Raw genomic sequence first — 26,636 nt, forward strand, 5'->3', positions numbered from 1 at the left:
TTAATTATTTATACCAATTGTTTTCTAATCTACAAACTATTTGATCATCTAAATATATTACACCGTATTCGATACACCGCCATCTTTCTTTTTCTAACCTATAAATTTGGATTCTTAAAATGGAGTCCATCTTGAAATGAAAAAGGAAACCAGATGGTAATTGTACAAATTGCATCAAAATAAAATCAACGTACCCCGAATTTATTGAACAATAAATTCAAATGTTCTCGTATATTTCAAAAGAAATATCTATCAAATATCGACACGAACTTTTGATCCGTTCCCACGAAGAATATTTTTCTTCCAATTGCATTAGAAAAAAAAGACCATTTTTAACCACGGAATTGGATTATGTATGAAAATCAATTAGGAATTCTAAACTTTTGATCTGTAGTAATGTATGCGTGTATACATTTGTGCGTGTACGTAAACCTACCTGATCGTGTAGATAGAATAAATTGGAATGAAATAGAATAAAATAAAACACGTGATCAGTGGTAATTAAAAGTGGTAGGGAATGTTTGTTATTTTGTCGCGATCGGTTGATAGCTAACGTGTTTTCCTGCGATAAATAAAAAAAAGTATGAGAGAAGGGGGAAAGAATAAAATACAGAAGTAGAGATAAGAGTCGGGAATAATAATTAAAAAAAAAAAAAAGAAAGGAGAGAACAGAGAGACGAGAAAAATAAGAATAATTGAAAAGGAAGGAGAAAGAAATTGTAGGATAAGAAAACAGCGAGAAAAAAAAAGTATAGTGAGAAAATAGAAAAAAGGGGCGAGAAGAAGAGAAAGAAATGAAGAAAAGAAATAGAAATGATTAAAAAAGAGAGGGGGAAAGAGAGAGAGAGAGAGACGTAATAAAAAAGGAAAAATATAGATAGAGAGACAAAAAAGTACGGTGAAATATGGAAAAATAGATAGAGAAAGAAATAGAAATATGGCGAGACGAGGAAAAATAAAAGGAGATATATATATATATAGGAAAAAAATAACGTGTAGAGAAGAAAAATATATAAAAATGAAAATAAAAGTAAAAAAAAAAAAAAAAAAACCAAAGGACAATTAAAGAAAAAATAAAAAGGGGTAGTCGACTTTAGAAGAAACGAAAAAATCGTTAATCATTTTCTATCTCAAAACCTCGAATAAATTCGAATACTCTTCTTGGACCCCTTCCCAACCCCCCGAAGCCCCACCCTTCTTTATCCATTTCTATAAAGCAACGCGTTTACCAGACATCGGAATACAGAATTGGCTTACTAGGAATACAAATTTACATCTTTCTACTGCATAGCATTGGTTTTCTTGCACCTGCAACTTCCCCCATCCTGTCACCCCTCTCTCCCTTAACCCTGATCGAAACTTCCTTGATATCTTTCCTTCCATTGATAGAAAAAACAAAAGGAAAAGTAGAAAAAAAAAAGGTAGACAACGGGAATAAAGTAACATGGAAAATCTTTTCCATAATATAACACGGGATGTATGTGTGTATAGAGAAAACACACGGTACGGAGTGAATTTTTCTCGTAAATCGTTCGATTTAAGGAATACATTAGCATACGTGCAATATATTTTATCCCCCCCTCTTCTTTCCTCTCTCTCTTTCCTTGCCTTTTCGTCGACCGAGACGAATTCTAACGGGTATTGAAATGAAGAGAAACAAAAATACAGAAGAACAAATAAACAAGAAGATAGGAAAAGGAATAAAAAAGAAAGAAACAAGAAATAGAAATAGAAAGGAAGGAGAAGGAAAAAATAGAAGAAAACTAAAGGAAAAGCTTCGGTGAAACTTCGAGAAGAATATTTTCTTATTTCCCAGTTTTCGTACGCGATGATGCATTTCTCTCTCTTTCTCTCTTTCGGTGCATTTATCGAGCAGGCACTTTCGCGCCCTCGAGTGACAACGATGACGTTCTATTTTTGTTTAAAACACGTCAGAGACTACTGACACGAGAAAGAGACAGAGAAAGAGAAAGACACAAAATTTAAGATTCTTTTTATTTTTGATTTATTTATTTATATTTTCACGATTAATCTATCAATTTCTATTAGTTCTATAATATCTTACGCTATTTCTCATTTTTCTAATCAAAGAAGAAAGAAATAAAGAAAATATGTTATACGTAAGGAAGAAAAAAGAAATCTAACAAAAAACGTCACCTAACGTTGTTGTTAATTTTAACAGATCTACTATCTAACGAAATTATTTCTAATTCGTCTAGTATTAATTAGGAATAACCTTAAAAAGAAAGAAAAAAGCTAGGAATACATTTTTTAATACGCAATAAACCGAATAAACAATACAAATAGAGAGTTACAATTTGAAGATACGAGATTGCAAAAAGTAACTTTTACAAAAACCCATGACAACTATGGAACATTTCGTTCCCATAGTTATCAGAACTGTGTCAAACATGTTAACAATGACTAACGTACGTTCCTTCCTTCTCCTCTCTCTCACACACAGAGACACTAACACACACACACACATAAATTCTATTTAACGTTCTAGCACAACATCATCGTCATACGTGAAATTAACGAAGAAACTCGGCCAATTATTTGCGGGAGAGATGCGGCAATATTGCTTTTAGAACCGTTCAACAATAAATTAACAAAATTTAACAGAAAAATATAAATGATTTCCAATATGTACGATGATTATATTCGACGAACAGAAAGGATAGAAAAAAATATTAAATGTAAAAAAGAAAGGAAGTAGGGGAAAGGGTGGGTGGGGAGGGTTTGGTATGAGAAAAAGAGATAACTGAATTGAAAGATTGCATCTCTCTCTATCTCTTTCTTTTGAATTCTACGTGAATTGCATGCAATCGGGGATAGATAGACGGATGATGCACATTTTCGATCGTGTTTCCTTTCGTCTAAAACTAGTTACCCAAGGTACAATATCGAACGTGGTACGTACACGTAGCCCACCCCATTCTTGCCTTATCTCTAATGAAATTTACCTACGAGCCTCAACTCTGGTCAACACAAATAAGATACAGACATACACACAGAGAGAGAGAGAGAGAGAGTGGAAGGGAGGGAAAGGGGGATATGATGGACTTTGGTTTATTAGTTTATGTACAAGGCTCAACATTTAGTTATCATAGATATCACTATCTTGTCTCAATAAAGATACGAATAATAATACAATATAATATATAATTGAAATGGTAAATAATTATTATAAAATTTACAAATAATTTCAATTATATAATTTTATTATTATATAATTGAAAATTAGATTTATAGATATATAAAACTTGAATATTATTTTTTTTGTTTTTAATTATTATTATTATTTTATTATATATTTTGTTATTTTATTTAAGATTTATATATATATGTAGGATTCATGAAAAAATTGGGCCGTTGGACTGACTGGACCGGGACTCGAACCCGGATCTTCTTTTCCGGGCGACTGCTCTTTAACCATTGAGCTATCCAGGGTCCACCGTCTAATCTCTTCACGAATGCCTATTTAATTTGGCTTGGAGACGCTCCACATCCCACATATATTATATATAAAACTTGAATATTATTTTTTTTTGTTTTTAAATATTATACGTTGATTTTTTTTAATGTCTTAATGAATATATACGTAAATATTAATTTCTTTTCTTCTATCCACTTCTTCATTAAAATAATAGTTGTAAGTTTTAAAATAATAGTGAACGAAAAATATCCGTAAATCTTATGTGTTTTGATATAATATAATATAATTTAATATAATATAAAAAAAAAAAAAAAAAAAGAAAAAAAAAGGATGTGAACAAGGTTTATATTTTAGTCAAACGTAACTAGTAACAATAAGTCTGATTATAAGGAATGCAATTGGTATTCGAGGAACGTTCGTAAGGCAGCGTTGAGAAATAGGGTGGGTAAAGGAAAGTACCTGCCGAAGAGGTCAAAGGGTATGATCCCTGCATTCACCTTTCGTAACTCTCCTATAGTGTATTGTATTGAACGAATAGTGTAAAAGAGAATGAGAGATAAAATGAAAAGATATTTCGTATGTGAGAAAGTAATATATAAAGAGAAAGATTTTGTATTGGGTGAGAGTAAAAGAGATAGAAATGTTGTATGTGTTAAAGTGAGAAGAAGAAAAAAACAAGAAGAGATTTTACGTGTGTGCAGTGTGTGAGAGAAAAAGATTTTGTGCGTGAAAGAGTAAAAGTATTGAACGTGTACTATGAAGAGAGAGAGAGAGAGTGCGTGTGTGTATGTGTGTATGCATCAGAGAAAGGGAAATAAAAAAAACGAAATAAAAATGGTTCAATCGTACGTAAAAGTAGGAATTTTTTTGCTCTCGCAAATTTATTTCTACCATAAAGAAGAATAGGTCAAAAGTTCCTTGGCAAGGGGAAAAGGGACGAGCGTGGGAAATGGGAAAGGAAAAAAATCGATAATTAGTAAAGGAATTTTACAAATTTATTGTAAATCCCTTCAGGCACGTAATATTAACAAATGGAAAAAAGAAGGAGAATAATGAAATGAGCTTTGAAAAGAAGATTAAAAAAAAAAAAAAGATATAATCATTTTAAGAAACATTGAACCAATGTTCCGTGCAACCGAATGAAATTTTATTGGCAGTGAGATATTCTTTTCTTTCTTTTAAAATTACTCTTTTTATCTTTTTTATTTAATTCTCTGTCAAGACACCGTCGTAGTATAAAGAACTATTGAGTTTGCAGAAAGAATTTCTTTATTAAATATCAATTAAATCTTTAATTTTTTATTTTTCCATAAGTACAATACGCGTGAATCGATTATACAATTTTTCAAACTCGTTAAAAGATTTCATATTAAAAAAAAAAAAAAACAAAAAAAAATGAGAAAGAAAAAATAGAAAAATTCCAAATCAATACGAAAAATAAATAATAAAAATTCATAATAAAAATTCTTATTAACAACGACACGACGTACAACCGATAAACAAAAATATCGAATAAAAATCCTAAACGTAAATTTCGAAAATGGAAAGCAAGCAAATAAATAAGTAACCAAAGAAGGAAGGAAGGAAGGAAACAAACAACCAAGCAAGCAAGCAAACTTGGAGTACTAAATTTCCGTTCTTCGTAAGAGATAAGTATCTGAAAAAGTATCTCTCATCGAAATAATGTTCTCATCGATGTAATCACGTTCGCCATTGTTCCGTCGGTGTAGTTTTTTCCTTTTAGAAATTCTTTCTCGGTCTACCAACATACAACCCCTCACCCATCCCCCATTCCCACCCTCTCTCCCCATCCTCTCACTGATCCTCTCTCTCTCACACACACACATTCTCTTTCCATCCTTTTTTCGTTCTTGCCCTTATGACGGATTCAACAAAGTTTTGTGAAACATTTGGTGGGGGGAGAGGGGGAAACCCCTTTGGCAAACGAAAAACGTTTTAGACCGAAGCCGCTTCTCTACAATGAAAATGATAACTATAACGATTAACTATGACGACTATGACGACGACGAATATGACGACGACGAAAATGACGACGTTGGGTAATGCGAGTTTGCGTAACTTCGCCGCCTTTCGCCAGAGATCGATAACTCTGCTTCGGTCGAGCACACTTCCTGTGTGAGCTTTCTGTGTGTGTAACTCCGTGTACTTGTACGTGCGTGTGTGTGTGTGTGTGTGTATTTGAATGTCTGGTTCTATATACTCTCTATATATGCGAACGTATGTATGCGTTACACTGTACATTAGTTCGTGTTTCGATCAAACTATAATCGTTCAATTGGATCAAGAAGAGAAAAAGAAGAAATAAAAAAGAAAATTGTGAATAAAAGAGGAAGAGAGAAAGAGGGGGAAGGGGAGGAGAGAGAGAGAATATTGGATTGTAGTAAAGGTTTCTTCGTATTATTCCCAGACAATGATTATTTTACAGAATCGTATAAATTTTCTAATATTAATCGCATTTTGAGTAATACACTCGCGACTACGTTTTTGACTGTATCGTGGATTAATTTAAAAGAAGAAAAAAAGAAAATAAAATAAAATAAAATCAGTCCACGATATTATATAATTGTTCGATTAAAAGTTTATTGCGTTTTGCAAACGAGATTCGAAAGTGAAGAAAACATTCGATGCATTTTTAAATTGAATTGGGAAAAGAAAAAAGAAAAACAAAAAAAGAAAAATTAATGAAAAGCGAAGAACGCGATTGTAAGGTTGAATCATGAAATTGTTAGTATAAATTAAAAATCGATCGGAAAAACAATTTGAAAACGTTCGAGGAGGATTGAATTGATGGAAAATATGTAGATAACGAAATATTTTTTCTTGTTTCTTCTTTTGCATTAAAATGCGAATAAATACATTATTCCCGGAACCCGATATATGCATTAGCTTGGAATAATTAAGGGGTTGAAAAATAAATTAAAGGGAAAAAAGGAAAGGAAAAAAAAAAAGAAACTCGCAGACGATTAGCGCAGCGAGCAGCAAACTCGATATGTTCCTTCGAAATACATAAAACCCTGCCCTTAAAGAGAAGGAAAGGCTTCCCTTCGTGTCGTTTAACGATCGATCATTTTTACGCTGAACGAACAACGGGGTGGAAACGTCCCAACTAATTCCTTACGTGCTACCACAATTCTTGACCTACCCTAAGTGTCATTCCTCCTATTATTATTTTTGATATCTCTCGATTAACATTCGTGCGCAATGATAATCCGATGCAATTTATGTGCAAACATCGATTATTATATATTACAAAAGTAATCTATAATTGTAATTAAAAAAATTCTAAAAATCTTTTTCTTGTCATTTAACTCCTATAAATTATTTTTTAATGTATTATTCGTTTGCATTTGATTTTACTTCATTTCGTTACAAAATTATTTACATATAAAATATATATATAAATAAAATTAAAAATATTTAAATAATATACATGTATTAAATAATCTTGTTGTAAAATACAAATACAGTTTCGACGAAAAAAAAAAACAAACAAACTACCACCTTTTCACAGAAATCGTAATTATTATTTTAAACTAATTGAGTAAGGAAAAAATAACTACACGCTCCTTATGCCCATGGGAATCTCAATGGAAATGCCATTTGTTACTCTCGACAAAGGAATTATTAATTAAACGAATGATAGATAAACACTTTTTATCAGTCCGAGGGTCGACGTGCGTTCACGTGACACCCCCTCCCATGATTACAGGATAATAACCTTTGTCAAGAAAAACTGTATTATGCACGTGTGCATGGTGTGCATGATGCGCGTGCTATGCGTTTATGAAAAATGATTTTTTTATTTAAATTCGATCTTGTTAAGAAACGAAGAGAACGAGGAAAAAATGAAATAAAAATGCTATAACGAAAGAAAAGAAAGAAAAAACTGGCGCGAAATTCCAAAGAAAATATAAATATTAAAGGGTGTAAGGGGAGGGGGTGGGGCAGAGGAATTTGAAAAAATTTTTCAAATGCCGATAATATTTCTTCGAAAATTCGTGTTGGCGTGATCGTAGCTCGTAAGCTTTGACATTATCTCCAAGAACATTTGGATCTTGTATCTTTATTACGTAACGAGCAAACACCATTGGATTCGAAACACGATGGGGGAAAGAAAATGACATTAGTTAACGAGCCGCGAACGATAAGAACCACCTTCGTCGTCGTCATATTCGCTATTTCTGTTAAGTATCACTTAAATACGTTCTCAGCTTCTTTTTCTTATTCTTGTTTTTATTCTTCTTCATTGTTTTTTATTTATTCTATCAACCCCACCACCAGCAATCCACTTCCAACATCCACAATCCTTTTCTTCCTTTCTCCAATATCAAATAAATTTATCTCTTTCGTAATTTAAATTCAATATATCCTGAGAGTTTCTTATATAAACGTTGTCCCACATTTCGATTTGATTTATCGATAAATTTATTGGCACGATAAAAGGTGATGGTAATCCGAAATATTTTCATTTAAATCGAAACATGTATATATATATATATATATATATTTATAATAAGTTTCAACAATTAGCAATTACGATTATTGATTAATAATTAGAAACACTCTAGAATTTAAAGAAAAAAAAAAAGAATGAATTAAAGTCGATACATCCATCAATGATATAAATTATTCGATTTTTCGATTAAATTAAATACATAAACGTATATATATTCGAGATATTATTTTATTTTGAAAATAAATATCACGTATGATTTATATTTTCTCTTCTATTTTTCTTTTTTTTCATATACAAAGATACAATTAAAGATACAAAAGACGGGAAAAACATTCCCCGAGAAATCCACTAGGAGTAGTAAAAGAACATTACTACACCACCACTACCACCACTACTACTACCAATACTATCCCATCAAAAACCTAGGCATCATTGAACCTCTTTCATACTCGGACGACGTTATTACGCTCTAGGAAGATTATTTTAAACGGGATTTCTATCGGGTCGCGTTATATTCATCGAAATTTACTCCTCGACTTACACGGTTCTTGCTGAAGCCTCCTCTTCCTCTTCCTCTTCCTCTTCCACCTCCTTCTCCTCCTCCTCCTCCTCGTCGTTAATAAATCCTCTGTGGTGTGTGTGCACATACACGCACACATTTTCGATGAAACTTCCAACTAAAACGGTTGCGATCAAGGAACAATAGTAAAACGTATTACTAACCCAACCAGGTGAACAATGAATCTCCGACACCCTGTGTGCTCCACTCATTACACATACAAACATCTATATATGTATATGTATACACGAGAGAATTATTCTCTCTCTCTCTCTCTCGCTTTAATGCACAAAAACTCTCGCTCACTCACACTAATATTCACCTATACATAATTTCTCTCGTTTGTATGCACTTACACACATTCACATACACATCTACACCTCTCTCTTTCTCTCTCACACACATTTACGTATATGTGTAAATTCACATTGATTCTCTCGTTTATACGCATGCATACATAATCTCTCTCATTTTACGCACACATATACGTACATAACTCTCTTTCTCTCTCTCTTTCTCTCTTTCACTTATATGAAAGTACAGCACATTCTCTTTCTCACCTTTGCCAGTGCTTCACGTAGGTGAACCTTTCGAGCTTCTCCTGGATTAATTAACAAAAAATAAACAAAAAAAGCCCTCTTCATTCAGTAAACGCAGTGCACTCGATATTTTAAGCCCGAACGACGGGATTCGAGTTAGCGTAAGAGAGACAGAGAAAGAAATATACCAGTTCAAATGAAAAACCCTATCTCTCTCTCTCTCTCTCTCTTCTACCTGTGTTTTTTGGACGAATGCCGAGTAGTCCTGTACAGGACAATAACGATAAGGATAACGATAACTATGGAAGAAAATATTCCCCCCACCTTCCAGCCCCTTCCTCACCCTTTCACCCCTCCCCCCTCCCCACAAACGATTCTCTTTCCTTCTCTCCGTTTTCTTTCCAAGGACTCGAAGAAAAGCGATTAGCCTACTAGAGAAAATGCATTTGGCCGTTGCCTTTCTCCGAGAAACGAAACGAGAGAAGATTAACTAACTCTCTCTCTCATTCTCTCTCTCTCTCTCCTTCTTATTCTCTTATTCTTTTTCTTATTCTCTTAGAATTACACATAAACGATCTACGATAAGATTCTTGGAGAAGGAAGAAAAGTAATATTAGTAGTAGTAATGGTGGTGGTTGTAGTAGTAGTGGTAGTTGAAAATGATAAAGCCGCTTAAGTTCTCGATAGCATGAAAACGTTGTAACGCTTTTATTAATTTTTTATCAATTGTAACAGATGTACGTATAATTATATATAAGTTGTTTTGCATTAATATTATCGAATTTAGTTCTTTGTTATTAAATATTAATTACGCGTTTTAATGAGTACGTTTATCGTCTATATGTTTTTATTTATTGTTAATTTCTATGTATGTGTTATCTATTTATTTATATTTATTTGTATGTATTCTTTTCTTTTTTCTCTCTCTTTTTCTTTTTGTATTTTAATTAATTTATTTATTTATATTTATATTATCTCTTTATCTTTTGATATTTTTTTTTGTTTATGTAACAGAGGGTAATTTCCATCAATGTTTGAATAAACAAATAAACAAAGTTTTCTATCTATTTCGAGTGCGTCATTTATACGACGGTAGTAGGTTGAAAGGTTGTGAGCCTAATCTTTTCTGAAACATTGTATACGAAAGGATAGAAGTGAATTTGATTGACTCAAAAAAAATACATGGTTTCTATTTTAGTTGGACTGAAAACTTTCGATCTCTTATTTTGGCTATTCCACATTCTTTTTTTTTTTTGTTTAATCTTGTTTTTATTTATTCTACTTACATTTTTAAACACATGGATGAGTAACAAACGGAAATGTGTTTGTAAAAAAAGAAAAATAAAAGACAATGAAAGTATTTTTTATGTCGAGGCTCAAAAAATGTTGTCAACCAAACTCATATCTCGTATGCACACCGAGCTGTTGTTCTTTTCTTACAAATGAGGAATTATGCTAATTAGTATTATTTTTATCCTCGTCTAGCTCTCTCTATAGACATGATCGATGATTCAACTTTATCATTTCATTATTTTTTTTTTCAAGTATTAAAACTCATCTCTCGTATCGTCATTTCATCAGTCAAGGTAGCACAATAAAAGAAAAAAAGAAAAAATAAATATAAATATATATATAAATATATATAATAATATATAATATAAAATAAATATATAAAATTTCATACACGTTTGTGTGTGTCGGTATAAAAAACAGAAAACTTACTAACGAATCGTAAAAAAAAGATAAAAATAAATTTGACGAAATTTGTGTGAACGTCGTTGATTAAGTCAAATGATTCAAATGATCGAACTATTTTCTCTTTCCTTTTTTTCCTTTTTGGGTTGTAATTAAAACAAAATGAAAGATAAATGAAATAGATACTTCGTTGATTAGGCTCGTCGTTTTAAACGATCTCCTACACATATTATTACATATTAAACAAATATACGTTTATCTGTATATTAATATTAATTTATATATATGTGTATATGTATGTGTATGTATACGTAATAATTATCCTCAGCTGTCGACTATCTTTCAACACGAAAATCGACGCATCAAAGATCCTACTGTACGATTAAGATCCGACCTGCTTCGAATAATGTTGACACACTAAACATTCTCGTGTTCCATCGCCATATGATTCATATATATTATATATATATATATATGTATTTGATAGGATGTGTGTGTGTGTGTGTATACGTGTGCGTGTTGCGTGTTACGTGACAGTCGTAAGGTAGATCTACGTTCTACAGAACAACCATATTTATAAACGTGTATATATAAGTGTAGATAATATACAGGAATGTATTATAAAAATATAATTTTAAGATTAGTATTTATTTTATTTATCTTCTTCTGTTTTTTTTTTTTTTTAATCGATCGATATAATTTCTTCGAGTGAAGATAAGAAATATTATACATAAATATAATTATTATATACGTATTAAAAATAATTCATATTTAAATATATATATATATATATATATATTAATAAATAGACAAAAAATAAATCAAACTAATATATAATCAAATGAAAAAATATATATACGTTTTTATCCTAATTTAATTTAGTAACAATTGTTCTACTCGCTTCTAAATTCGCTTTTATTGTTCCAACTGCATATTATCGAAACTTTGATAAAAAGAATTAAAGCTAGAAAAGAAAGAAAAATTAAGAGAAAAATAAATGAAAAAGAAAAAAGAAAAAAAGAAGAAAAAAAATCCACGTCGAAGAAATCTAACGATAAGTAAATTCAGATATCCAATTAATTTCCTATTAATCGTATTAGAATTTTTTTCTCAAATCCTAACATACATACACGTTCATATAAATACACACATACAAATATAAAAACACACATATATAAATATAAATATATATATATATATTACAAAAGGTTGATAAAGTGGTCGGTGTAACGAGCGATAAAAGCGAGAACACGCGGTTAAAGCCTTGCACGAGGAGTGCCTAAGGGTAGTAAAAAAGAAAAGAAAAAAAAATAGAGATAGAAAGAGAGAGAGAGAGCGGGTGTGAAAGAGTGTGAGAGAAAAATGAGAGAGAAAGAGATCGTCGAGTCGACAAATGCGGATTATCGAAACAAGATTTTCAGGGGGTGGCACCGAGATAAACGCGTACGAAGAAATCTCACGGTTTTATCATTATGTGTGTGTGTGTGTGTGTGTTTTTGTGTTTTTCCTTTTCTTTTTTTTTAACTTTATCTTATCCTTTTTTTTTTGCCATTCCTCTTAACGTACATCGTACAATATATTTGCTTACACGTACGTATTATTCGTAAATCCTTGTGTTACATCGAATATTATAACGAGGAGATTTTTTAATAATAATAATAAAAAAAAAGTAGGAAAAATTATTTAATCAGAAACATTCGTGAAATCTAATTGCCAGAATTTCTTTTTCTTTTTTTTTCTTTTTGGATGAAAGAACGATTTGATAAAAAATATTCGATGCTCGTTCGTTGATTTAAAAAAAAAAAAAAGAAAAATATCAAAAAGATTGGCAAATATTTACTTCGGTCACGTTCATTTTTCGTAATAAATTTATTTCTCAGAATTAACGTAGAAATTCCAAACTTTTGGTCGGTAGTTTTGCATACACGTGTAACACATATACACAAATAGAAAAAAATTCCGACTTATTTTGGAAGGTCACGAGACAACATATGAATCAGCTACTATAAATTGATACGACACACCTGGTTATGCAGCTGTGAATAATTTTTAGAAAAAGAGAGAGAAATAAAGATAAAGAATAACAGGAATCTTGTGTCCTTTTAATTATTTTTTTTCTTTTTTAAAGTTTTCATAAACGTAAACAATCATTTGTCAAATCGTATTCTTTTCTTAACGTTATATAATATTTTCAAGGATCCCGTGTATATAAATTGAATTGAAATTTAAAAAAAGATATTTAAAATGTTTAATAATGTTTTTTGTTTTTAAGGATTTGAATTAATAATGCTATTTAACAGATACTGATACTGTTTAACATAATAAAATAAAGAATATAAAGTAAATGATAATTACAATACGATAAACTTACATATTAGATCATTCATATACTTTATTTATACTTATGAATAAATAGAATAAAAAAAATTAAAAGAGATAAGAAAATTAATTAAACGTTAGAGATGAAGTATAAAACTTATCACGAGTTACTCAACGTGTATCAGTATGAAATAACGCAAACCCGGAAAAAGCAACACTCGTAAAATATAAATAATATATATATTATATTATATATACATAAATCTAACTTTTATGTATATAAAAAAACAACAAAAATTAAAAGAATGCAAAAAATGATTAAAATGTATCATCCTAATAAATAAAAAACTTCGAACGAGTTATTAAACGCGCGTAAGAAAATATAAAATAACTCAAAACTGGAAATACAGTACTACTCGTGATAAAATAATTATCATATACGTAATCTTCATTTATATATATTTTATATTAAATCAAGAGATAAAATATTAAACCGTATCGATCAAGTAAAAAGAACATATTAAGATTTACCTAACACATATATACATATATATATGTATGTATGAGTATGAAATAACCAAGAACCGGAAATAGTAAAACTGGTGAAAGGATTAAGTAAGAGTAATCGACGTAAGATTAAAAAAAAGTAATACTATTTTTAAATGTATGACGAAATCAGAATCCTTACAAAACAAAACCCAAACCAAGATAAAAAAAATACATGAAAATACGAAACAAGATTAGCTTAAAAAAAAAAAAAAAAAAAAAAGAAAAGAACGTCGAAGAAGTGAAGTAAAATAAAGTAATATAAAATCGAATCAAATCAAAAATCAAATCAATGTAGATAAATAAATTTTAATCTCTCGTCAATATCTTATCGATTACTTCGTCATACACATCCAATATGTTCTCGCCAATAAGATTAAGTATTCCGTTAACGAACAAACCAAAAAAAAAAATACATAGTTAAATAAACAAGTATAAATAACAATGAAAAATAATTAAACTGATTGCAAGATGTATAAAAAAAAATCTATCAATTTCATCTGTGCACCATCATTCTCGTCCTTGTACTCATCCTTGCATGAGAGTACAGGGTGTATCATTGGCTAATACCATCTCGTACTTATATTCAATTCTCAGAAAAAAAAAGAAAAAAAGAAAAAGAAAAAAAAGAAAGAGAAAAAGGATATATAGAGAAAAGAGAAAGGAGAATGAAAGGAGAACCGAGTAAGGAAGAAGAGAAAGAAAAAGGGGGATTAGGGGGTAAAGGGTAGGGGGATAGGGGGAAAGAGAAGGGTCGAAAGACCGGCCGATGGGCTTGGAATGTGGCCGTTAAAACGACCGAGCAAAACGATCTTCTTCATCGGGGCGGCTTCTCTTATTCTCACCGATGTTATTAACTAAAGTTAAAGTTTAAGTTAAATTAAGTTAAGTTAAGTAATAATGAGAGAGAAGAATCGGGAACCGAGGAACGACACAGAGGGTGCTCGCGATAATAACGCGGGTCGATATACAACGGGCGTTATTTCGAGCTCACTCTCGCAGGACTCTTTCGACAGGGTTTTTACCACCCCCTTCAGCCCTCTTTCAAAATGAAAAACCAAAAGAAAGAGATAGAAAGATAGAGAGAAATGATGCAGGTACAGTTTATGACATATACACAGAAACAACACACGTAATAATAACGAAATCACCTAAAACTCACACCATTCTATTCCTAATGTTTTTTTTTTAACGTATATCATAATAATAAATTATTGTTATATAATAAATCGTAATACGTGAATAATTATGAATATATTGTTTTATATATATAAATAAAAAACTCACCTTTCCACACTTAGCAGCCGGCGAGTTCTCAACGATGTCGTAAATAACGTGAGGAAGTCCCGCCGTTCCCAAAAGGGAGAAACCAAATCCAGAGGAGTCACCGCCGCGGTTCAGGGTGACCACCAACTCCTCAGCCATATTTCGTGCACATTGATCACCTCCCTGTCATTTGTGAGGATGCACCTTTTCACGCGATATATATTATTATTATTATTATTATTATTATTATTATTATTAATCGCACGTAATGATTATTATACGCGCACTATAATTGCCATATAAATATCGTCGTTTTTTTCGTATAATATATTCCTTGTTTTTGTGCCACTGATTAATTATTCCTTTGCTTTATCTTCCTTCTTTTATTCCTTGTCGTCGTCGTCTGTGTCGTCGTCGTCGTCGTTGTCGTCGTCCTTGTCGTTGTCCTAATCGTAGTCCTAAATTCCTAGTCCTAGTTCTAGTCCTAGTCGTTGTTCGTTATTTCGTTTCTTTATTCTTTACTTTGTAATCTTCTGTTCTTTAATTTTTTTTGTCTATTTCACTCTCTTTCTCTTCTCTCGTTCGTTTGTCCCTTCCCAACCCCCCCGCCCTTAACCTAGCATCAGCACACCCCACGATTCCTCTGTTTCTTCTTCTTTTCTTCTTCTTTGACTTTCTTTTCTTTCTTCTTTTCCTTCCTTCTTTCTACTTCACTATACCCCGTCAGTATTCCTGTATCTCGGTCTCCTCTTCCCGTTTCTCGTTTTTACGCGATACCCGCCACACACAGTCACGCGCGAGCGCGAATAAAAGAAAGAAAGAAAGAAAGAAAAAGAAAGAGAAAAAGAAAGAGAGGGAGGGAAAGAGAGAGAGAGAGAAACGACACGATTGCCCTCTCGCACTTTTCGCGCACTGCACCGTCCGATATTATATACGAAATAAATGACTTTATTCCCCTCGACATACACACACTGTATATACGTTCATCTCTCTTTCTCTCTCTATCTACTTACCTATCTATTATATCTATGATATTATATTCCTTTCTTTCTAATTATCTTTATTTATCTATCTATCTATCTATCTATCTTTCTATCCATTTATCCTTCCTTCCTTCCTTCCTTCCTTCCTTCCTTCCTTACGTACGCCCGGCAACGCGTAGCCTTTCGTACGTGAAGCTACCAACAAAAAGAAAGAGAGAGAGAGAGAGAGAGGGTAGACACACCAAAAAGAACAGAAGACTCGTTCAACTCTTTCCTTGCCACTCCCGCGCGCACTCGCGTGTGCTCCCAACTCTCCCGAGCAAATGCTCCTTTGCGACACGCTCTTCCCTTATGTTTTTCAATGAGAAAGAAAGAAAGAGAGAGAGAGAGAAATATATATGTGTTATATATGTATATGTATATATATGTATGTATATACCTGCGCGCACTACGCGGCGTCGCGACGACCAACGACGTTTATCCTTGGCGGCGACTAGCGACTCACGACGCACAGCTCATCATTTACGTGTATCCATGTGTATATGTATGTGTATATATATACGTATATACTTCTGTAAATTTTATGTATGTAAATATATATCTATGCAAGCGTGTATTCGTCATATATACACATAACATATATATATATGAGAGAGAGAACCAAAAAAAAAAAGAAACGAGTACACTTCTTTCGTGCCCGGCGACCGGCTTGCGACTGCACGATGGCGCCACTCGCAAGACGGCATACCTTCCTTCTTCCCCCACTACTCTACCCTCTCAACCTACTACGTTACTCAACCGAACGACTACTTCTCCTTTCGAATTAACGAATCACTCGATGTTTCGAGTTACTAATGTGTATCTATCTCTTACCTTCTTTCACTTTCCAATTTATTCTTTATTTAGTTTTTGGCCTACTTGCAACTATCCTTCTAGGAAATATTTATTCTCTTTTTTCTATGGTTGATTTCTTTATTTTCGTTTTATAGTTTTTTGTTTTCTTCTTCTTCTTCTTCTTCGTCTTCTTCTTATTCTTATTCTTATTCTTATTCTTCTTTTTCTTTCTTTCCTTTAACGTAAGTACTAGTTACTCTTGCCATAACCGGTGATATTCCTGTAAAGGAAAACAAATGTATTGTTATATGGCAGTCCAATGATGTAACTGGATTATGTGATCGGTAATTTGAATTCTGTTGTCGGTTCCTACAGCGCGTTTTTTCTTTTTTTTTTCTTTTCATTATTTCGTTTTATATTGATATTATTATAATAATTATTATTATATTTAAATCTCACATATGTCAATACGATTAATTATCATTTTTATTTTATTTTTAACGAATAATTAAATATATAAAAATTATTATAGAATTAATAAAAAATATTTCTTTTTATGTTGTAAATTTTAAAATGAATAACTTTGACGACATTAGATATAAAATGTTAGAAAAATATCAACGTTATTATCGTTTCGAATTAATGCAACGAATAATGGTGTATCATTCAAAAAGTGGAAATTTCCATAATGTCTTTTTATTATCTCTGTGTTTATTCGAAAATAAGAGATAATGATCGTTTTTCATAAAATTATTTTAGTAGGACGTTCGAATAGGTACGCGTGACTTGACTTCGTCAGTAGTGAAAGCAAATATGGAGCCAATAGCACGGTTTGTGAAAGTATCAATACCAAATTATTTGGCTGGATTACCGATTCCAGAAACGATAGGAGGATGGTTCAGACTCGGTGGTAAGTGATATAAATTATTTCATTAATTTCCTCTCGTTTTTTTGATCTATCATTTATCTTCTCGTTAATAAAAGTCCATTTCGTTGAGATGACTTTGCAGTATGGCAATCGTATGTCGCGAACATTACGCTATACTTCTAATGTACTGGATGATATTAAAAAACAAATCAAAGAAAAGGAAATAAAAATGTGACATTTTTGTTTTGATACAGTAACCGATTGGGTATCGTTAATTCCACCCACAGCTTTAATGGCCGGCATTGGTTATATGTCGTACAAAGCATTTTGTCCTCGTGCGAGACCGAAGGTAAGCAACCTACCTGTTACAAAATCATAAAAGAGAAAAGACGTCACGACTACTCTTTAATGTGTATATTTTCTACTCGGGCTGTATCATTTAGTTATGTTGATTATGTAAGACTACTTTTTGTACTCACTATTATTTAGATTGAAAAGTTTTCTAGATGAACCTTTTCAAAATATGTATGCAATAATTGAATTATTATAATTGAAATATTTTAATCTATGTATTATTTTTATATCTGTGTGAGTGTGTTACTAATTTATTGGATCACGTGATTGTATAAATATATTACATGTGTATATATTCTTTCATAATTTGTGAACGACAACTTAATATAATTTTTGTTTCAGCCATGTGGTATAATAAATCCTTGTATTAAGAAAGATGTTAATAAAGTAGTAGATGTTATTGATGTCGAGGATATATCAGAGAAGGCTGTTTTCTGCCGTTGCTGGAGGACTAAAAATGTAAGTTTTCTTAAACAATGTTTTTGATATCTACGTACTGATCAAAATGCGTGCTGTTTATAAATTTCAACTTTTGTATATGACCTAGTTTAAATTTATCCAAGAATATTTTGGTTATGAAACTAGCATTATATAACACAGACGCAGTAAGATTTATTATTTTATCTATAAACTCTTGTTTTGTTATACGATTAGTATATTAAGAAAAAGTAGATGTATAAAATTATTAACTAATTAAAATTATTTTTTTTATTACAGTGGCCGTACTGCGATGGATCTCATGGAGCGCACAATAATGAGGTCAACGACAATGTTGGTCCATTGGTCGTAAAGAAAGAGAACTAAATGTATACTGTCTGTTATTTAAATACCTGTGGTACATATATGCTGTACTGTTCCATACAGTTAGTAAAAAAGAAATTCTTAACGATACAGAATAATTACATCGCTTACAAAACAATAAACATTTTTTTATTTTCTATAGGTAGCGCCTTATTATAATACCAAGGGTGAATAGAAAAGGTTAATTATCAAGAAATAAGGTACGCATGTTATTTAATTAATTATTGAAATAAAACATAAAATAATTTATAAATGAATACTCAACATCAAAACACACATTGTTATATTCTTGGATAATATTATTTAAAATTATATTTTTGTTAATTGAGTGATTTCCATTAAATTTGGGTAACAGTTAATCGAATAAAACGTATCTCATATAAAAAAATAACGTACGAGGTTTATTATTATCATCATCTTCATTTTTGAAATATGTACATCTACTAAAGCATGTCGTAGAAAAGAAATTCATTATTTTCATCATTAGCATAAACAGTACTGTGTTGTTTTTGTTAATACTATTTATATTTTCGGTTACACAGTTTTACTTAAAAGAAATCATCACGTAATCATCAATCGTAAAACTCTAAAACCTAGCATTCATATGAAATGCTCACTCGTTGCCTTGTTAGTGTCCTGCATGTAATATAATAATTAATAGATAAAACTGGTGTATACATAAAATAATTCTTTTCGAATCTACAACCAACCCTTATGTTTTTTGTTTTATCTCTAACATAGTTAATAATACTTTAATAATACGATAAAAATAAAAATTGTTTCTTAAAATGAATTAATGTGATATGATTTTAAGTATATAGGAACAAGCGTAAACTTGCATAGGTAAATAGTACTAAAAAATATTCGAGTATAGTACATATTGTTGTGTTGTAATTGTAACAAACCGATTATATTCCACACACGCAAGAAAAATCGGTTATTATTATTATTATTATTATTATATATACGCGATATCACAGATTTTTAAAACCTCCTTTATCTCAGGAAACTTGCAATACGAATCGTGAGTTACCTCATGATCTGCGTATGACTCGGCAAGCACACATCAGATAATATCATTTATCTTCTTCCCCAAGTCAGAGCTAGAAAACAATAATATATAATTAATTCGTTCGCAATTTGATTAGAAAGAATATATTAACATAATGCAAATATAATCACACGATATGTTGATTGTTTTAAATTATTATTTATCTAGTTGAAGTATTATTGGATTATATTATTGTTTTCATGGTTTAGTATTGTCGAATTTAAATCCTTAAAAGAATTTATAAGTTTTGTAGAAACTATTCAAAGAAATATGAATAATGATTTCTGACAATTATCTTTTTTTCATTTTAATTTAAGAAAATATATATATATATATATTACAATCATACCTCAAAATGTCTCAGATCGTTCGTATCGAATTCCAACTCGTTCACCAATAATTCTCGACGTCCGTATCTGTGTCTGAAGATAAAAAAAAAGAACAAAAATAATAATAAAATAAAATTGTAACAGTTTATCAAATAGATAATTGATAAGAAAAAACAATAAAAAAAGAAAAAAAAATGATTCCAATTTATAAATAATTTGAAGTATTATCGAGATAAGATCTGGTAAAATAAATATGTGTAAATCATATTGTTCTTACTCGAGATATTGCTTCCAGATAACTATACTGATATATCCAACAACGATAGCAGCAGCAAATGCGAGTGCTGTTACCAATACAATAATACCAGCTGGCATACTTCCATTGCTATCTTTTTCATTGGCAGATAATGTTTTGCTTTTAATATTCGATTGTACCTCCTGTTCTACGACACTTTCCTTCTTCTCTACCGCCGCAGTACTGATTCCAACATCCACCTGATCGTTCTCGGAAGACACAACGGTAGTTACCTCTGTGGATTCTAAAGAAATATAATAATAATAATAATAATAATAATAATAATAATAATAATAATAATAATAATAAACAGAGAGATTCGTATGTTTTAAAAATAACTGTCAAATAACTTTTCACTTACTTAATGTCACGCTAGATGATTCTATAGTTTCTGTTGTTACGTTAATCAATACAGTAGTAGTAGAAGTATTCATCTGGTGGGTTGTATTTTCTACGTTTTCTTTATGTTCACTATCAGGATTTTCTTCATTAGATTTTTCCTTTTTAATTGTAGCATTGTTTACGGTAATCGTCTCGTTGATACTTTTCAACGTGGTGGTAGACAATGATGGTGGTGATGACGATGATGATGATGATGGTGATGATGATGATGATGATGATATAGTTGCTTCTAAAAATAAAACAAAAAATAGATGATTAATGATCATCGATTTTATCTCAAAAATGTTGTCATAGAATTTAATTTCATTTATCTGTGACAGTAGTAACTGACGAATTAGTTTTACCCAATGGTACAGGGACAATGGTCGTAACGTCTTCTTCGTCCCGAGGAGACACGGATACTTCGGTCAAATCTTTTTGTTCTCCGGTAAGATCACTTGCATTTTTAATCTCGGTTACTTGATTAATAGGTGTTGTTTCTTCGACCGGTCGTTTCGTTACATTTTGATTAGTATGATTATCATCCTTCTTTTTCAATACCGGAGGGATAGGGTTTGAATTATTTTGCAACGTTACGGGTAATGTCTTAGTTGATGATGCTGTTATGATCAAATAAAAATATTATCATCAACACGACGAAAGAAATACATTATATGAATGATATTATAAAATGAAAGATTTGTATTTATTATAAATATCATATATATAATCAAATAATAATAATAATAATAATAATAATAATAATAATAATAATAATAATAATAATAATAATACGTACCTCCTTCGTTCGATGATGTTTTTTGATGATCTGTCAAGTTAACTGTTACATTTTGATTACCTTCTTTTAAATGTTTATCTTCCTTATATGTCTCGTGATTAAATGTAATATTTTCTACATCAGCTGAAATTATCATGTTTTTCGATTTATTCGAGACAGAATTAGGATCTTCGATGGGAACCGTGAATGCTAAATTCACTGAAAAAGAAAAAAAGAAAATAAAAATTGAGATATATATATATATATATAGAGATCACGTAGTAAAAATCAATTGGTAGAAATTACATTTGATCAATGCAGAAGTTAATTTAATTGATAAAAGATATATATATATATATATGTTATTATTATTATTCATCTTTCGCACGATCCGTTTTTATCGTTCCTTCTTATACACACGTTTATTATTCATTTTAAATTGCCATCTAATTTACATTTAATAATGGATCATTATGAAATAGTTAGACATTCTTCTTTCTATTGTTATGACCACACAAAGCTAGCTTTTGTTTCGTATTAAAATGTTAATGTGTTTTCGTTTTCGTTTTCTTTTTTTTTTTTTTTTATCAAGTTAAATAACGTACGAAGAACAGTTATTTAAAATTTTAATTGTTTTCAAAAATAATTTGTCAAATTTGACTTTACGAAAAGTGTTTATTTGATATAAATTATAGATTATATTATACTGAAAAACAAAATTAAAATATGCGCGTCAAGAATTTTTCAAACGGAAAAAAAATTGTTATTTCGTTTAGTTGAAAGAAAATTATCGATCTTACCAAACATCAATGCAGCGAGTAGAATCTTCAAGGATAATTGAAACATTTTTTTTTTTTCGATGAAGATCACAAAGAAGACGACGACGACGAAGAAAATGTATTCTTTTTTTTTTGTTTCTTTTTTTGTTGCCTTATCGCACCGTTGTATATATCACGTTGTAAATCCTGTAATCAATCATAGTTATATCGGTACATACACGATATCAGACTAGTTTCTATATTTTGTGGGGCCCTGCCCAAAATGAAAAAGCACAAAGGGCCCCAAAAAATTATGAAAATTTTAAATGAAGGAATATATCCTGTCAATTCATTCATTCATTCATTCAATCAAACGTGAACAAAATTTATATTCACATAAATATTAATTTATATAATAATAATTAAAAAAGAAGAAAATTAATATTAATTTTCCTTTCTCAATTTGTTGCATTTTTTGCGGGACCCTCAATGACGCTGTGTACTCACGAATAGGTGAGTGTAATGAAAATCATGAAAAGAATATTAAATTCGAATGGTTAAATATAAATGTTGTATTAAATTTTCAGTCAAAATAAAAAATAATTAAAAACTTTAACAATACGCAAATGACATAATCAAGATTTGTATAATCTACAATCTATATAACAAATATTAATTATGTTTTCAAATTGAGACTATAATGTATTATAGAAAAATATATTACAAAAAATATACGAATAATTTTGTCCCCTTTCAAAAAGTACATTTACATTAGCCTATTTTTCCTCATACTTTGCAACTTAAGGTTTATCGGAAAATAACGGTAGTGCATTGTCAAGGTCGCAGTCACGCCATCGATCTGTACTTATTAATAACGAATTATGCTAGTCCTATGTGTTCCATTCAAATAATTGCATAGAATAATTGAATTCTTATATTTTTCCTCTTCCCATTACTATTTTTATTTATAATTCCATTATCAATAGCAATGTTCAATATTGTATAAATATTAGAAAAATAATCAGCATTGTTCGCGTACAATATTATTTGTTAGAACATTGATTATCATTTAAAATATTAATGAAAAATCAATTTCTCTATTAATTATTTTGTTTTTTTCTTTTTTCTAATTACAGGAAAAATTAACAGAAACGATTCCCATTATCAAGAAAAATACTTGATAATATTCTGTTAGAAAATGAGATAATATATTATTGACCAAAAAACTGATAACAAACGCTCAAGTACAATTTAAATGTTCTTTATCTTTTATGTATTTAGATGTATCGTCACCTTTTTAATTTTATTTTTTACTTTTTTGTATATATGCGTATACTGATTAGGATGAAAAACAGAAAGAGATCTGGATTTACGTATTTTTCAAATTAAAAAAAAAAACGAACGAACGATTGTGAAAATTTACGTGTTAGTTTTAAAAGAGTAAACAGTCATTCGTTAAAAACTAATATTTTCTTATTAACATCCACTACGATTGGCCTAGAAATCTTAAAAAAGCACGTGCCGCGTGTGCTAGCTCAGTCATCTAATATGATTACGTAAAATTTATTCACACACGCACACACACACAAACATTTTATATGTCTTCCCTCGGAATAAATTGTTGTAAACATTTTTTTACAATTACAAAACTGTAATGAGTAATCCTTCATTTTAATATTTCAGTATAAATAATTAAGAATAAAATGATCGTGCGAATCATTTTTATTCTTTTGTTTCCATCGTAAAAATATATATAGAGTTCTATTTAAAAAAAATACAAAAAGTCTATCTTAAATTTCCGTAAAGGAATGACCTTGAGAAAGAATTCATTCGGTCATTGGATGTCCCCGACCTGCAATAGTGCACATTTTTTCTTAGAAGTTTTTTTTTAAATACGATCGTAAACTAAGCAGATATTCAAGGTGGATACATTTATTGTATGTGTGTATGTAATAGTTTTTATTTGAATTTCTTTGACTAAAAAAAAAATTAATTCAAGCCATAATTCACACGCGCAAGAAATTATTTTTATCGCTAATCCGACACATTTTGATCCACACAAGTGTATAATAATAATAAACACACACACACACATAGCATGCAAAGTACAAAGACCTATACTTTTTAATCGAAATTACGTATCGCTTCTTCTACTTCTTCTTTTTTTTTTTCTTTATAAAAGACGAAAAAAGAAAACGTGGTTAAATAAAGGAAAACGAAAATGAACGTGCGCACTATTTGAAAATTATACAAAAGAAAAAATTAACAAGAGAAAACAAAAATAAACACGAAATACAAATATCTCGTAGATCTTACACTTATATGAGTCACACTAAACGGTGAAACATTTTGTTCGTAAATCCTTGTGTGTGACGCAATATTAGATATAAATTTTGTTTAATAAATGAAAAGAAAAATTATATATAAAAAGATTGATGGAAAATATTTTATCAACGAGAATACTTCGTTGATCTTTTTCCGATAAATAATCAATATATATATATAACAATAATTAATTAATTAAATTAACACGCACGCATTGTGAGGGTCTTTGAGCAAGGTGATACAAAAAAAAAAAAGGAAAAATATGTATAAATCGAAGGTAAAATGTACACCAAAGAAATAAATTATATGCAAACAACAATAACTAACGACAAATCGTACGCGCGCAATCACACGTTATGAGTAGTAAAATCAAGTCAAAAAAAAAAAATAAAAAAAAAAATTAAAAAAAATTAAAAAAAAAAGATAATACGACAGAAAGAAAAGGATAAAAATTCTTACTTCCGGGTTTAAAATATATACGCGTGTAAATAATTATAAATAACTCGGGTTAAAAGTTTCTTCCACTTTTTCTCACGTGTTATTTCGTAAAATTACGAACAATAACGAGTTTAAACGAAAACACGAGGATATATTACACGGCATCGCTTCTTTCTTAATGCAAAAGCAATCGTAAACTGAACGTCGGAAAACCGCAAGAGGATCAACGTCGCTTTACGTTCGGAATATTGGAGATAGGAGAGGGGAGAGAGAATGTAGACGCGGCGTTTTCACACACACACACTCACACGTACACACACATTTACGTAAAAACCTGTGATAATATTATATACGTATATATCCATGTACACCTTCGGAATCTCCCTTCTACGTAATTCTTCGAACACGTGATTTTAATTAATAAATCGTTAAGAAATTACTCCTTGTGAACCGTATTTTTCAATTCAATAATTATTTACGTATAAATTATTCTACTGAATTAAATAATTATTTACAAAGATTTATTTATATATATATATATATGTATATATAAAGATATTATTAGAATATTATGATTAATTTTTTGCTTATGCAATGAATATGCATATGTGGAGTGGGTTCAAAATGTTTTGAGCTTAACGTAAAAATAATTTTTTTGTAATCGGTCGAATACTTTTATTTTTCAACACAGTCTCAAAATTTTTCAACCTACAGGTATATATATATCTGTATTTTGTTATCAAAAATTTATTTTAATTATGTATTTTTTTGTTGGTATACGTATTCGTAAAATTAATATATATATATTATACGTAGATATATTTGTAACAAATTTTGAACACCTCATAGTAATATTTTCCCATAAGAATCGCCACGAGTAAAACTCATGCTTATCATGTTGCGAATCGTAAAACATATCGCAAGTTTCGCACGATGTTGCAGTTCAAAAGGGATGTTTTAATATGATGAAAAAAATGATTGACAAAATATGACAAAATATATCGAAAAGTTTACGTATTACGAAATACGCGATGGCAAGTTACCAAAAGCAATTCTTTTCTTCTCGTTTTACAGGAAATAATATTGCATTTCGTTATTGCCGATTGCATGCCTACGTAACACGATACTCTTATGCCACTATAGAGAAATGATGATGTATGAATTAAATTCAAAATGCTTATCCTTCCCGCCTTTCTCTTTTCAAAATGGTGGATTGCTTGGTAAGGTGAGCAAACGTGGGGGGAGGGGGAGAAAGAATGATTTAATGGTAGGACGAATGTAAGGTGGTTGATTAAAAAAAAAAAGAAGAGAAGGGTGAATATGTGTTCCATTTCTTTTCTTTTTCTTTTTTTTACGTAGCTATAAATAACACATATTTCTACAGGGTGCCTCAAAAGAGTCGCCTTACCGAATTGAAAAATTATGAATTCATTTTTTTGCAGACAGGTATTTTAAAATGGCGCCATCATGGAATCATATTTTTCCATGATAGATTCAAAACTTTTCAATTCATCCAAGTATTTGAAAATGAAAAAATAAAAAAAAATACAATATTTTCATTAAATTTAATAAACCAATATTGAGATTTGTTGTCTTTTGTT

General features: G+C 30.3%; 3 protein-coding genes across 11 annotated transcripts in view; 1 reads left to right on the forward strand and 2 right to left on the reverse strand.

Moving 5' to 3' along the window:
- The window catches only part of LOC122516446 (PH and SEC7 domain-containing protein-like), a 65,928-nt gene extending 49,393 nt beyond the window's left edge, over positions 1-16,535 (reverse strand). Inside the window, exons 1-3 of the mRNA XM_043634248.1 lie at positions 16,508-16,535; positions 16,263-16,395; positions 14,862-15,044 (exon numbers count right to left, since the gene is read on the reverse strand). Of these exons, the coding sequence (XP_043490183.1) occupies positions 14,862-14,999 (138 nt within the window). The 5' untranslated portion in view covers positions 15,000-15,044; positions 16,263-16,395; positions 16,508-16,535. The remainder of the gene's footprint in view (positions 1-14,861; positions 15,045-16,262; positions 16,396-16,507) is intronic.
- A 904-nt stretch (positions 16,536-17,439) lies between these two features.
- Positions 17,440-22,967, forward strand: LOC122516454 (CDGSH iron-sulfur domain-containing protein 2 homolog). Of its 7 annotated transcripts, none has more exons than XM_043634265.1 (7): positions 17,440-17,567; positions 17,780-17,874; positions 18,222-18,338; positions 18,597-18,742; positions 18,823-18,880; positions 21,078-21,184; positions 22,860-22,967. In XM_043634265.1, the coding sequence occupies exons 1-4, from the start codon at positions 17,471-17,473 to the stop codon at positions 18,681-18,683; spliced, it is 396 nt and encodes a 131-aa protein (XP_043490200.1). In that variant the 5' UTR covers positions 17,440-17,470; the 3' UTR covers positions 18,684-18,742; positions 18,823-18,880; positions 21,078-21,184; positions 22,860-22,967. The 7 variants fall into 7 exon arrangements, with proteins under 7 accessions (XP_043490200.1, XP_043490201.1, XP_043490202.1 ...); XM_043634266.1 differs by having other exon boundaries at positions 21,081-21,184; XM_043634267.1 differs by having other exon boundaries at positions 21,114-21,184.
- Positions 19,061-25,477, reverse strand: LOC122516450 (cell wall integrity and stress response component 2-like). Of its 3 annotated transcripts, XR_006303567.1 has the most exons (9): positions 25,057-25,477; positions 22,315-22,479; positions 21,536-21,733; positions 21,102-21,356; positions 20,717-20,986; positions 20,338-20,599; positions 20,081-20,153; positions 19,714-19,783; positions 19,061-19,316 (listed from the first exon to the last, which is right to left on the reverse strand). XR_006303567.1 is itself a non-coding variant. In XM_043634254.1 (8 exons), exons 2-8 carry the CDS (start codon positions 22,358-22,360, stop codon positions 19,778-19,780), a joined length of 1,110 nt encoding a protein of 369 aa, XP_043490189.1. In that variant the 5' UTR covers positions 22,361-22,479; positions 25,057-25,477; the 3' UTR covers positions 19,550-19,777. The 3 variants fall into 3 exon arrangements, 2 of the variants coding, with proteins under 2 accessions (XP_043490189.1, XP_043490190.1); XM_043634254.1 differs by lacking the exon at positions 19,061-19,316 and having other exon boundaries at positions 19,550-19,783; XM_043634255.1 differs by lacking the exons at positions 19,061-19,316; positions 25,057-25,477 and adding an exon at positions 24,589-24,778 and having other exon boundaries at positions 19,550-19,783.
- Positions 25,478-26,636: the final 1,159 nt, after the last annotated feature.

Source organism: Polistes fuscatus, unplaced genomic scaffold (assembly GCF_010416935.1).
Source record: "Polistes fuscatus isolate 324 unplaced genomic scaffold, CU_Pfus_HIC Scaffold2, whole genome shotgun sequence".
In the NCBI taxonomy this organism is placed as follows: Eukaryota; Metazoa; Arthropoda; class Insecta; order Hymenoptera; family Vespidae; genus Polistes; species Polistes fuscatus.